General features: G+C 36.0%; 1 protein-coding gene across 2 annotated transcripts; it reads left to right on the top strand.

The window, feature by feature from the left end:
• The first annotated feature begins 5243 nt into the window (after positions 1–5243).
• On the top strand, positions 5244–11211 carry LOC131979960 (cAMP-dependent protein kinase inhibitor alpha-like). 2 transcript variants are annotated; one of them, XM_059344047.1, is made up of 4 exons: positions 5244–5360; positions 5450–5541; positions 8189–8379; positions 9595–11211. In XM_059344047.1, the coding sequence occupies exons 3-4, from the start codon at positions 8217–8219 to the stop codon at positions 9666–9668; spliced, it is 237 nt and encodes a 78-aa protein (XP_059200030.1). In that variant the 5' UTR covers positions 5244–5360; positions 5450–5541; positions 8189–8216; the 3' UTR covers positions 9669–11211. The 2 variants fall into 2 exon arrangements, with proteins under 2 accessions (XP_059200030.1, XP_059200031.1); XM_059344048.1 differs by lacking the exon at positions 5450–5541 and having other exon boundaries at positions 5275–5360.
• The last annotated feature ends 3870 nt before the right edge of the window (positions 11212–15081 follow it).

Genomic DNA, 15081 nt, shown 5'->3' with positions numbered 1-15081 from the left:
GTTGAACCCACTAGATGGCGTTCTTGGTTTAAAGAAAAAGGCTCAAGAAAGGCTGATTCAATGTGCTTTTAACCCTTTGTTGGACAGAGAGCGCCATCTAGTGGGCTCAGAAAATATAGAAAAAGGTTCATGAAGCTTCATTTGGACGTCACTAGTTAAAATCACACTGAATTAGCCTTTCCTGAGTCTTTCTCTTTAAACCAAGAACGCCATTTAGTGGGGTCAATAGATACAACTAATGGTTCATGAAGCTTCATTTGGACATCACTAGTTTAAAGCACACTGATTTAGTCTTTCTTGAACCCTTTTCTTTAAACCAAGAACACCATCTATTTGGGTCAACAGATACAACTAATGGTTCGTGAAGCTTCATTTGGACATCACTACTTTATTCTGCTCTTTAACAACCTAGTATGTTTTTTACCCTCCTAACTACAATCTACAGTCGTTTTAATTATGCCTAATACTTGTAAAATTGCATAACTCTGCAAGTTGTAAGTACCGGTGACCTGTCTGCTGATCGAGTGAATGGCCCATTGTGAAGACATCAGTCACAGAAAGACAAGGTTCACCTGAAAGGAAATAAAAAGCAATATGATAGAGATGTAAGCTCAGCAGTGCAGACAGGCAGTGAATAAGCGAGCTGTGCCTTTGTGGGTCCTGTCGCTGCACAGATCTGAAGGTAAAACCTCTGAAGCTGGTGAATGTGAGCTGATCTCAACTGTTGGCTATTAATCTGATTCCTTTAAAAAAACATTTCCCAGATGCGTCCTGCAGAAACACTTCACAGCGAGTACAAAGAGGAGAACATGTTTCCACAGCAACACAGTCTTAGATGTTCATAATGGTAACAGTTTGAGCTGGAGTTATGGGTGTGCAGAGGTAAACACATCCAATGTTTGCATATAAAACCTGTTATTTTGGATAGGTTACACAACAGCTGGTTTACAAAATGTTTGATTTCTGCTGGTGGGTTTCCCTTCACTTGTCACCTCAACACATGAAAATGGGCAAAAAGCATGCAGTTTCTTGCATGCAGTGTAATTATGCTAGAGTTATTGTATTTGAATATTTATGCTTATTGGCGTCTCTAAACAGACTTTGAATTGCATGACTGGAAAGCTGAGACTCGTGTAGATTCATTAAGCCCAATCTTATTCATGATCTTAGTCCCCATCGACACATTTACTTTAGTGAGAGCATTTTTTCTAAAATTTGACCTCACTGTATAAAATGACCTGTAGGATAATCACAGCCTCGTGAAAATTTACCACCACAAACTAGATACCTGGATCATTCAGAGGATGTGTGGCTTTTCTCGGTATATTAACAATAATTGGGCATTTTTTTACTCTGCACCTTATGCATGGAATATGCTACAAAAATGCTGCACTTTATGCTGGAATATGATACAGAAATGCTGCACCTTATGCTGGAATATGATACAGAAATGCTGCACTTTATGCTGGAATATGATACAGAAATGCTGCACCTTATGCTGGAATATGCTACAGAAATGCTGCACCTTATGCTGGAATATGCTACAGAAATGCTGCACCTTATGCTGGAATATGATACAGAAATGCTGCACCTTATGCATGGAATATGATACAGAAATGCTGCACCTTATGCATGGAATATGATACAGAAATGCTGCACCTTATGCTGGAATATGCTACAGAAATGCTGCACCTTATGCATGGAATATGATACAGAAATGCTGCACCTTATGCTGGAATATGCTACAGAAATGCTGCACCTTATGCTGGAATATGATACAGAAATGCTGCACCTTTTGCTGGAATATGATACAGAAATGCTGCACTTTATGCTGGAATATGCTACAGAAATGCTGCACTTTATGCATGGAATATGATACAGACATGCTGCACCTTATGATGGAATATGCTACAGAAAGACTGGAAACTAACTGACTTAGTTTCCTTGAGCACTTTTAAATCCAAACTGAGAGTTATCAAGGCCAATTCCACAATATGCACTTATTTCTCATAACACGTTTAATGTCTGTGTCTTATGTAAATATGTAACTGTATTTTGTGTGTGCTGCCTCTTGGCCAGGGCTCCCTTGAAAAAGAGGTTCTTAATCTCAATGGGATATTCCCTGGTTAAATAAAGGTTAGATGACGTTGCAACGGAAAAAAGGAAGCAGCATGGAGTTTCCATGTCCAATTTAGTGCATCAAACCCTTTTTCAGGTTAAAAAACACCTCAACCAAGTGTAAGTTTTTGCAGAGGTTTTTCAAATTTTGCACTTAGCACTCAGCATTTTTAATGCAATATTTTGTCTTTAATGTTTTTTTGGGTGATATTTGTCAATTTTTGTGTGTTTTTTATGTATGTTTTTCTCTGTGTTTTTTGTATAGATTTGGGTGTTTTTTGTAAAAAAAAGAAAAAAAAAGAAAAAAGTATGTGTTTTTGGTGTGTTTTTGTGTTTTAGGTGGGTTTTTTATGTGGGTTTTTTTTTTTAAAAAAAAGGTGAGGTTAACAATAATTGGGCATTTTTTACTCTGCACCTTATGCTGGAATATGCTACAGAAAGACTGGAAACTAACTGACTTAGTTTCTTTGAGCACTTTTAAATCCAAACTGAGAGTTATCGAGGCCAATTCCACAATATGCATTTGTTTCTCATAACACGTTTAAGGTCTGTGTTCTTAATCTAAATGGGATATTCCCTGGTTAAATAAAGGTTAAATAAAAACTAAAAAATAAAAAAAAATAAAGGGTGTCTGCAACAGAAATGCTCGTCGTAGAAGTTCAGTCAACTCTTGCATAAATCTCCAAAATGTCTCGTTTCTTAAGTCTCTTAAACAAAGCCACAATCTGAATGACTAGAAAAACTGGACACACAGTGCTTTGCTGGATTAAAATCAATCTTCAGGTACGTCACTTCTATGTGTCATCTTTTGTTGAAGTTGGATCGACAACCTAAAGATCTCCTGTCCTCATTTATAATGAAAAATAATGGCTCCATGTGGTGACTTGTGGTGACAAATGGCCCTTAAGTCCACTGAGACCACATCCTTACTTGTTTATTTTTTTAATACGTCAGTGAAATACCAATTGAAGTTAACCCACTTTTCTGAGCTAGGGGTTTTCATAATTGTGGTGGTAATTATTTGACACATGTAACTGTGCTTGTTTATGCTGACAGCAGCACCACCACGTGGTATGAAAAGGTATTGCACACAGTTATATCCTGCCACAATCACGTCACATTATCATAAAAGAGCATGTAGTGGAATGACTACCTCTCTTGAGTGAGAAAATGAATGGAAGAGCACGCTGATGTTCCTTTTAGTTTTCTTTATTATCAGACATCATCACATCACATCTGTCCTAAAAGCACCTTCTATTTTGTTTAAAACCTCGCTTTTAGTGCAGAGAGTCATAAATATATCACCAGACATGCAGCTGTAGGTAACTTTACATTACCTAAAGCAAGATCTAACGCCATCAAGCGTACGTTTCTGTATAAAGGTATGAAAGAATGGAATTCACTGCCTAAAAATATCAAACTCACCACTAACATAAAGCAATTCAAAATATGAATAAAACAGTATTTATCAAAATAAGAAAACATGGTATGTATGTAGTATATTTCTATAGATATATGATATGTGTTATTATAATGTATATGCTGTAGAATAAATGCATATACAACATATGTATTATGTGTTAGTAGATTTTGTAATGATGTATACATATATGTAGAAATGTGTGTAATATGGATTAATGTGAGAATAATTTTTGTTTTGTTTTATTTATTTATTTTTTATTATGTTTTGTGTTTTTAACTGTATATTTGATACTGTTGGACCCCAGGAAGAATAGCTGTGGCTTTGCTGCAGCTAATGGGGATCTTAATAATAAACTAAACTAAACTAAACATCAAATTACACTGCCTAGGTACAGCGGAGGAGAACACTTTGTCAATCCTAAGAGCTTCTAAAAACAGATGTCCCGACTCCAACAAAGCCCTGAGTTCTCTCTCCTTTTCTGTCTGTGTCAGGGCATTTAACACTTTGATGCACAACATATAAACACCTTCTAATGCACAACATGGGTCAAAAATGACACACATTCATTCCCCATGTGATTTCTGTGTGTTTCTGCTGTGTGTTTGAATATCTTTTTTTTTATTACAACAGATCATAATATCCATTTTTCCTTCATACTTTATGAAGAAAAATTGTTTTCACACATGGGTCAAAAATGACCTTGTGCATTAGAAGCGTAGTGATACAAAAAGTGATTCACTAAATTAACAATTTGAGTATATGTGTAACTATGTTTGTCTTATTTTTAAGGTTTAACTTTAAAAGAGTTGTTAGAACCACCAGATTACATTGGAAAATCACATGTTTTAACATTTGAGACTTATTAGAGCCACCAAATAATAATTGCGGCCATCACGACGATATTTTGTGGCCCCCACCTTGATATGAAAGTTTAATGTGAGTTTTATATGAATGGAACTTTACCGTGTTGTGTGTGGAAGGTCGCTTTAATGTCTTTTTTTTTGGGTAATTTCTGTGTCTTTTTTTTTTATAATTTTGTGTCTTTCTTAAATAATTTTGTGTCTTTTTTAATAAGTTTGTGTCTTTTTTTAATAATTCTGTGTCTTTTTCTGGTAAATTTGTGCGTGTTTTTTTAAATAATTTTGTGTCTTTTTTCTGTCATTTTGCCTTTTTTATGTTTGTAATGTTTGTTTTTTAATTATATCTTTAGTTTGTATATTCTTATTTATACAGTCTATGGTATTATAAGTTTTCCACATTATTTCACTATATATATATATATATATATATATATATATATATATATATATATATATATATATATATATATATATATATATATATATAAAATCTGAGTGGGTCCATTCTGCAAAACAAGTACATTTACTTTTGATACTTTAAGTACATGTTGATGCTGGTACTTTTGTACTTTTACTTATTAGTAGGTTTGAATGCAGGACTTTCACTTGTAGTGGAGTAATTTCACAGTGTGATATTAGTACTTTTACTTAAGTAAGAGATCTGAATACTTTTTCCACCACTGCATAACACCATAAACACACCGACAGACACATATTTTAGTTACGTATTTCCGGTTTCCTGTGTGTTCCTGAACGCAGCACCAGCCCTCGGTGCTGCTCGGAGCGTTCTCCTCTCATCCTTTTGTGTCTCCTGTCCAATCAGCGCTCGGATACGGTTTTCCTGCCTGCTGATTGGTCGCAAAGGAGGACGGCAATGGAGAACAGACTGGGGACTTTTCAAAGCATCCTGCTGCTGTGATTTATGTCGCTAAATGGTTTCTTTACATTGACTCGTCACGGTATGTAGTGTAAGCGCCTGGATAATTACCTGCCTACGGTTTCGCTACACATATCTATATGTTTTAGTAGTGTTGTGTTTGTGGTGTAGGACCGTTTGATGTGATGTCGGGCCCGTTGGAGCGCTCTGTAGGTGAAGTCACTCCCTAGGATGTAGCAACACTGATAGCGCTGTCACTGAAGGTAAGAAGAGGCTCCAAACGGGACATCTATATAATATAACTACACCACGCGTTAATACGGGGGTGTTATTTGACTGGTGGTCCCGGTTTTTACCTGATTCTTGACTTGTGGGCCTAACTATGGACGGGCTGCCTGGTTAGCACACTTCACTGTTCAGCTAAGACAATTGATGAAAAACACAACCGGTTCGATTTAAGACACAATGCATATAATAATTGATTAATAATGATCAGTGGCGGTTCTAGACCAATTTTACTGTGGGGGCCAATGAGGGGCCAGTGTTTAATCAGAGGGGCACATTAGCACATGAAAGAATGGCAAAGATGATATTTAAGCATTCAAAATCTTTGAATGTCTTGAAAAAGACACAAAATGACCAAAAAATACACAAAATGACCAAAAAAATACACAAAATAACTAAAACAGACACAAAAAAAGAAACATAAATTACACCAATGACAAAAAAAGACACAAAATGACCAAAAAAGACACAAAATAACTAAAAATGACACAACAACAGACACAAAATTACCAAAAAAAGACACATAAAAGACACAAATGTCCAAAAAAGACACAAAATGACTTACAAAGACATGTAAAGACATGAAAAGGATTAAAAAATTGACAAAATAGCCCCATAAGACTCCAGAGAGTTAAACTATTATACAATGTAACATTCTGGGTTCATTTTGTGTACAATGAGATATTGTTTGAACAAAAAAAAGGTTAGAATTGTTCCATTGTTCATCGTTATAAATTGATCATTTTATTATTAATTTGACACAGGGGCCACAGCAGGGGCCAAAGGCTTCTTCACAGGGGCAGTGGCCCCTCGAGGCCCCTGTGTAGAACCGCCACTGGTCCTTTAATTGCCTTGTTAGTCAGGGTTTAGTTGTAGCATTTGTATTTGTAGCATAGGCTACATCATACCAGTGGTGGAAAGTAACTAAGTACATTTACTCAAGTACTGTAATTAAGTACAATTTTGAGTTAGAGCTTTGACTTCTACTCCACTACATTTAGAGGCAAATATTATACTTTTTACTCGAGATTAAACATAAAAAACATGATCAATTTTAAATGTATATGCATTTTTATATATTAAACCCCCCTAACAGTATCGTAAATAGAAGCCCTACCTTTACAAAATTAAAACACTGCTTGCATAAATACATCACGACAAATACTCTAATAACATATTTAGATTATATATCTGAGTGAGGACATTCTGCAGAACAAGTACTTTTTGATACTTTAAGTACATTAAAGTGCATTAAGTACTGTAATTAGGTACAATTGTGAGGTACTTGTACTTTAGTTGAGTATTCACATTTTATGTAACTCTATACTTTTTATGCATTTAGCTGATAGCTTTAGTTACTTTTCAGGTCGAGATTTAACATAAAAACCTGATCAATTTAAAGTAATTAGACATTTGACCATGGCCTTTGTGGCCCTCTTGAAGTTCCTGCCCTGTATGCAACAGAACATATTTATAGTAAAACATTGACAAGGGAACATTCTGCTGCACAATCAATCATTTTTTTCAGCCTTTAAGTACATTTGGCTGATACTCTGGTTTAAAATTTGATTTTAGCGTAAAGGATGTGATTACTTCTTCCTCTCCTTTATTATATCATAGGATCTTTGAAGGAACTTTGCCCAGCTGTTTGCCAATTTTAGTGTGTTCTTTGTCATTTTGTGCATTTTTCTGTGTGTTTTTTGTATTTTTTTGGGTGGTTTTTGTAAAAAAAAAAAAAAAAAAAAGTATGTGTTTTCGGTGTGTTTTTGTGTTTTAAGTTTTTTTTGTTAAAAAAAAGTATTTTTTATGTGTTTTTGTAATTTTGTGTGCGTGTGTTTTTGTGTGTGTTTTTTGTGTTGAAAATGTTGATCCAGTAAGTAAATGAAAAAAATAATAATCAGGTCATATATATATAGGTGAGGTTGTGCTGAAAACAATGATACCAACATGGCATGGTAAACACTTTTTAAGTCGTTTATACAGGCTGACAAAACCAACAAAATAGCCCCAAACTCCAAAGGCTTAATATTGAAAGTAGCTACAGCAATCCAATCCAATTCAAACAATATTTCCCTGTAAATGTAGTTCAGTAGGAGGTGAAAAACACTTTAATCTAGTGATGTCTAAATGAAGCTTCATGAACCATTAGTTGTATTTGTTGAACCCACTAGATGGCGTTCTTGGTTTAAAGAAAAAGGCTCAAGAAAGGCTAATTCAATGTGCTTTTAACCCTTTGTTGGACAGAGAGCGCCATCTAGTGGGCTCAGAAAATATAGAAAAAGGTTCATGAAGCTTCATTTGGACATCACTAGTTTAAAGCACACTGATTTAGTCTTTCTTGAACCCTTTTCTTTAAACCAAGAACACCATCTATTTGGGTCAACAGATACAACTAATGGTTCATGAAGCTTCATTTGGACATCACTGCTTTAATCTGCTCTTTAACAACCTGGTATGTTTTTTACAGTATATCTACAGTCGTTTTAATCATGCCTAATGTGATTTTAGCGTAAAGGATGTGATTACTTCTTCCTCTCCTTTATTATATCATAGGATCTTTGAAGGAACTTTGCCCAGCTGTTTGCGAAACATTCAACAGCACAGTCATTTGCACTCTACCTGCAGGTGTTGCTGTGTGAACAATGCACGAGCGATGTCTGATGTTGAGGCCACGTACGCAGACTTCATCGCCTCCGGCAGGACAGGACGCAGGAACGCCATGCACGACATTCTGCAGAGCCCCACAGACCCCGAGGGACGAGAAATGCCTCTCACCCTGTCACTGTCCCAGCTGCACATCAACGCAGGAGGGGGAGGTAAAACACTCTGTTGTACTGGACTGGATCTGTTTGGCTGATTTTAAAAGAAATTGTTTTTGTTTATTTGATTAGTTTCTTCTTAGGGATGAGAGTAGGGCTGCACGATTAATCAAAGTTTAATTGTGATCACGATTTTGGCCGCCACGATTAAAATAACCTAATCGTCGGTGATATTTCCATTTTAAAATGCAGCTCTCTTGCAAATCTAATCAAGCACTTTCTACACCAGTAGTCCACCAGCCACCAGGGGGCGGGGTCGTTTTTCTCCCCTGCAAAAAGCCTGGTTGCTGATTGGATAGAACGCTAAGCAGGATGTGACATAGTACTCTAAACGACAACAACAGGCGCCATTTGTAAAAGCCGGCGAAGCAATGTATCCAACTTATATTTAGCGACTTTTCAGACCCCCTTAGCGACTATTTTTCAAATTTTTCAAAAAAGCGACTGGCGACAAATCCAGCGACTTTTTCAGTTGTTATTGGAGACTCCTTCTTACTCTTCTTTACTAATTTACTTGAAATGGTAGATGACTAAAGAGTTTAAACCAGGGGTCTCAAACTCAAATTACATGGGGGCAAATGGGGCAGTATTAAAATGACCAAAAAAAGACACAAAATGACCAAAAAAGACACAAAATGACTGAAAAAACACAAGATTACTTAAAAGACACAAAATGAAAAAAACAAAACACAAAATGACCAAAAAAAATTACAGAATTACCAAAAAAGAAACAAAATTATTTAAAAAAGACACAAAATGACCCAAAAAAGACACATTACCAAAAAAAGACACAAAATTACAAAAAAAAGCAAAATTATTTAGAAAAGACACAAAATTACCAAAAAAGACACAAAATTATTAAAAAGACTCAAAATTACCTAAAAAGACACAAAATTACCAAAAAATACACAAAATTACTATAAAGACACACAATTACTTTAAAAGGACACAAAATTACCAAAAAAGACACAAAATTATTTTTAAAAAGTAATTAAAGGGACCTTCCACACACAACACGGTAAAGTGCCATTCATATAAATCTCACATTAAACTTTCATATCAAGGTGGGGGCCACAAAATATCGTCACGAGGGCCGCAATTGGCCCGCGGGCCGCGAGTTTGAGACCCATGGTTTAAACGATCAGCTACATTTAACAGATCAGCAGTTGAAATAGTAACCTAAAAGCAGTATAAATGTATATTTCTCTGCAGACGGAGACGACACCGAGGACAGCCAGAGCTCTTCATCCTCGGCCCACAGGGAGGTGGAGCAGAGGAACAGCTAACCTGCCACACACACCCGCCAGCGGACCGAGAGCTGCGACATCATGGGTCCCAACCGCAGTCGTGATGGTCCACAGTCGGCTGGTAGCCGGAGGGTAGCACCATCACTGCTGAGGTGCCTGTAAACGGGGGCCCCGACCCCCTAAAAACCCACTGTAGAGGAGCTGTGATCACCCAGTGCTCTCATGTTCCTGTGGCTCTACTGTGCACTAGAATAACTGACTGTTGGCAGCAGGGGTGCAACTCAGAGTTGGAGTAAGCAAAGAGACAAATCTGTAGCTCATGTACAGCTGATTTTACTTTCAGTCTTAGTTACTAAACACACAGGCTGGATGATTGGAGCGGATGGTGAAAATAGACGGAGATCCTATGTGAGTTTTGTAGTTGTGCAGGCAATTTGTGCGAGCGCTGAGACGTGCTGGTGTAATGGGTCACAGTGGGAGTAGCATATTTGTAGTGATGCTGATAGAGATTATATTGCCAGTTAATGGCTTGTGCTTCCTTCAAATTGACAATACTGTGGAGTGAATTGGACTACTCATCTGTTGTAGTAGAGCTGGAAAACACCATGAACAAAAACACTGGGACTTCTAAAGCTGCATTCAATGATTCTGTTGTGTTTGATGGACAAAATACAGTCATGTAATATTGGTTTATACTGTTGAAAAAGCAACAGACTGGATGACAATGTTATGTTGACTAACAACACTTAATAATAATAATTAATAACAGTGAGTTCAAAATGGATGGCAATGGCTCAGTGGTTTAAAAAAAAAAGAAAAGACATTATGATGTGGTGTACTATCTTTTAATATGTTGATACTTTTTTTAAACTTTTCTAATGACGCCATTATTATCACAACCTTAAAGGAGTAGTTTGACATTTTGGGACACGTGCTTACTGGTTTTCCTACCAAGAGTTAGATGAAAAGATCAACGCCAATCGTATGTATGTATGCTAACTATTAGTGAAGTGACAATGAAGCTTCGTGAATCATTTGCTTTATTTTTTGAGCCCACTAGATGGCGGTCTTGGCTTAAAAAAAGGCTCTAGTAATGGTATTTACTATACCTGGCTCCGTCTGAAGGTAACAAAATTAGCCTACCAGCATCTCTTAAGCTCAATAATATTCTGTTTTTCTTATTTATACTAAATCTGACTTCTAAACAGGACAATAAGTTATCTTTTATCGGGGTCATATGCCTAATTTTTCTTGGTTGAGACTATCTGCAAGGCAACCAGCGGAGCCTCTGTTTGTTTTTACACTTCAGTTTTTTTTACAGATTAAACAAATGAGCTATCAAAAGTTTATAAGTGAGTTTATAAGATGCTGGTAGTCAGATTTTGTTGACTTTTGACCAAGCTAAGCTGGCTTCTCCCTTCTGTTCCAGTTTTGGCCGTCACGATTAAATTAACCTGATCGTCGGCGATATTTCCATTTTAAGTGCCGTTTTTCTCCCCTGAAAAAAGCCTGGTTGCTGATTGGATAGAATGCTAATTCTATTATTATGCTAAACCAAGCGAGGGAGACCATTTTTTGAAAACTCCAAAAACAGGATTTTCGTTGAAAACTAACTACTATTTACATTTTCAAATTCTTTAAAAAAGAGTACATGTTATCAAGTGTGATATAACCCTGATATATTTTAGAATTTTAACAAATTTAGGCCTTTTGATGAAAAATATTTATTTAAAATGTAATTTATGTAAAATGTGACTTATTTCAAACAAAAAGAAGGGCCACTAACCATTAGTTAGAGATTCTACAGATATTTGTTGGGAATTGGGACACCAATGTGGGACAATCTGGCATTTCTGGTCACCGTAAACTAAGCTAAAAGCTGTAAATGTGAGGTATCCATAGATGTGCTATATCTCTGGTGGTATCAAAGTGTTAGTGATGTCCAAATGAAGCTTCATGAACCATTTTCTATATTTTCTGAGCCCACTAGATGGCGCTCTCTGTCCAACAAAGGGTTAAAAGTAGTGACGTCCAAATTAAGCTTCGTAAACCATTTGTTGGACAGAGAGCGCCATCTAGTGGGCTCAGAAAATATAGACAATGGTTCATGAAGCTTCATTTGGACATCACTAGTTAAAATCACACTGAATTAGCCTTTCTTGAGCCTTTCTTTTTAATCCAAAAACGCCATCTAGTGGGGTCAACAAATACAACTAATTGTTCGTGAAGCTTCATTTGGACATCACTACAAAATGTCTTGTTGATTCGTCCTGAACTTTGACCTGTTCCCTACTATTTATATCTCCGTACTAAGTTTCCTGGCAGGGTTTGTTGCCAGATTGGGCCGTTTCGTGCACAATTGGGCTGGTTTGAGTTGTATTGTGCACAGAATTTGGCCTGTTTTCCAAGAGTTGGGTGGGTTTTCAATTAAAAAGTCTAATATGTATATAGGTCAACAGCTTTTCCCTGTTGTTTAAATCACTCTTAAAGGTAATATATAATGGAAAGAAACAGACCACTTATATTATAACGGGAGGATAAAATAGGCAGCCAAAGGGCAACAAGTGTGGGATTTACCAGAAGTTTACAACAAGTTTATGTAACTTATTACAGAGTACTAATTTAACAAGGACCTGCAGTGAAACCTCTTATTGTTGGTATTTGAGCTGTCCCTTTATTTATTTATTTATTTTTATTTTAGGGCAGAGGGCAGACATTTTATCATTACATTATAGAGCGTTATATTGTCTTGCATGGTTCGAAAATTGTTGTTTTATTGTTGTGGTAAGACACAATACTGTTTGTATTGTTTTTTTTAACTGATTCCCATTGTATCTTGGTTTTATTTATCATTTTGGGCGGTTTTTAAGCACTTTTTGGGCTAGAAAACATCAAACCAATCTAGCAACCCTGTTTCCTGGTGTTTTTTAAAGAGCATTTATTAGCCCACAGATTAGCTAAATGTGTTCTTCCTGTCTCTGTTGGTGAACATTCATGCACTCTGGTTTCCAGTAGAAGGAGCAACAATATTATTTTACTCGTTTTAGAGAACATAATGATTAATGACCACCTGTAGCTTGGTTAATTAGCTAGCCTGTCTAGGCTAGCTGTTTCCCCCTCCTACCAGTCTTTTTGCTAAGATAAGCTAACGAGCTGTAGCTTCATATTTACTGTACAGACATGAGAGTGGAAGTGATCTTTTCATCTAACTCTTGGCGGTAAAGCTAATAAGCCTTGTTCCCAAAATGACAAACTATTCCTTAAATGTAGATATGCAATACTCAGTGGAGCTTCCAGTAAGTGTAACATGTTTGTGTGAAAGTTTCTCTCTCTGATACTGAGGCTGAACCACGTTCCTGCTTCTCTGTGTAATAATGGATACATCCCATAATCAGCATCTCTAAAGACCATCATGCATGCACTGTTAAAGCTGTGTATTTTGTTATTTTTCCACCAGTTTTACTCGGTATAATCTTCCTGTAATACAGCAGCTTGGTTGCGTCTCATTCCTGCTGATGATACTGTAACTGGGAAAATATATAACTCTGTTTTATATTACTCATTCAATCAGGTTTTCAAGTTGTAAACTGCCATGTGACTGTATAGTGACTCCCACCCGCTTCAACAGCTTCAACTGTATAAACACAGCTGTTCATAACTCAGCATGTAGAAGTATAGCAGGTGCATGATTCTGCTAAATGTGTAGGTGTTTCTCTGACTGTCTATAACCATATTTTCTACTCTATGTGTGAAAACAAAATAAACTAGACCTGCGAGAAAGTGTTAACGGGGTCCGTGCCTCCCGTGCTAGTTGGACCTACGAGACGCAGGTTGAGAGCAACTTTGAATTTTAATCATTTTGGGGGTTTGAATGCTCTGTGCAACAGTGAATGTAGATGGGACCGATGTAATAAGATAAGTTGCAAAATTAAGGTTTGGCAAATTTTTTTACTTCTTTTAAAAGTGCCATCTAGTGGCTCACATGCACTAAATTAAGTTCACTTGCACTAGTTTCATGTAAATCTGTTTTGTGGAGATTTTACATCACTTCTATTGTATGCGTGTAAGGTAGTGATGTCCAAATGAAGCTTCATGAACCATTTTCTATATTTTTTTAAGCCCACTAGATAACGCTGTCTGTCCAACAAAGGGTTAGCCTTTCTTGAGTCTTTTTCTTTAAACCAAGAACGCCATCTAGTGGGGTCAACAAATACAACTAATGGTTCATGAAGCTTCATTTGGACATCACTCGTGAAAATTTTGCACCAAGTTACTGATCAAAACACTCACTTTTAAACTGACCAGGTGAATGGCAGTGTTCCTAATAATCTGATGAGGTGTACCTAATAAATTGGCTGGGTGTAACCAATGATATGGCAAGGAGTGACTTATAAACTGGCCAGGTGTACCTAATAATTTGGTAAGGTGTGCCTTATAAACTGGCCAGGTGTACCTAATAATTTGGTAAGGTGTTGCATGTAAACTGGCCAGGTTTAACTATTAATTTGGAAAAGTGTACCTAATAATTTGGCCTAATAATACAAACAACATCACTGACAGCGTAGTGCAAAAAAAAGACAAATGTAACTGTTAAGGTATGACAAATATATATACATATTTATATAAAGGTAGTGCAAAAAGAAGATAAAAAAAGATAGCACATAACACAAATAATTGTGTTATCCTGTTAAATTAGCACTGTCATAATTATTAGATACTAAGTCGGCATTACAAGATACACTGAAAAAAATTGGAAGGTGAAGCTGAAAAATTTTCCACACAGAAAGTGTTTGTAATCTTTACTCAGGCTGTTTCTAAGTAATATTTATTGAATATAACCACTTTTTTAATGAAAATACACAAGTAAATTACAGATTCACTGATGTCCCTCAATTACATTTTACTTGGAAATATCAACTAATTAATCCAATTAACTGGTTTAGTGAATATTACTTGGAACGAATGATTAAATTTACATACAAAACTGAGGACACATAATAACAAACAATCACTAAGTAATGCACTACATGAAAAAATGCTATTTTAAAGTAAAAGCACTGAATTCGTATTTCTTTGTAGAATTTATATAGATGATTGAAATAATAATTACAGGGCCAAAAAATCTATTTTTTCCAGTGTTGCACTTGTGCAGTTTGGCCAACAGGTAGCACTGTGAGAGAATATATAGAACTTGACACACATATAGTACATGAATTACATTACACTCAAACTGTGATAAATATTAAACTGTAGGCTTTTATATTACGTTAACATAACCATAATTAACACATTTAAAATGTTGTATATGATGAAAATAGATGAGGAAATGAGATCAGAGTTTAAAAACTTTAATTTCCTCAAAGGGATTATGTTTGTCTTTTATGACATATTGTACTTTACCATTAACAAATGTAATGTTTCCACATTCCAAAGACCTAAAGCACCGTCTGTT

Source organism: Centropristis striata, chromosome 11, assembly GCF_030273125.1.
Source record: "Centropristis striata isolate RG_2023a ecotype Rhode Island chromosome 11, C.striata_1.0, whole genome shotgun sequence".
NCBI lineage: Eukaryota > Metazoa > Chordata > Actinopteri > Perciformes > Serranidae > Centropristis > Centropristis striata.
The sequence above is the reverse complement of the archived record's forward strand: the minus strand, read 5'-3'. Positions and strand labels throughout refer to the sequence as shown.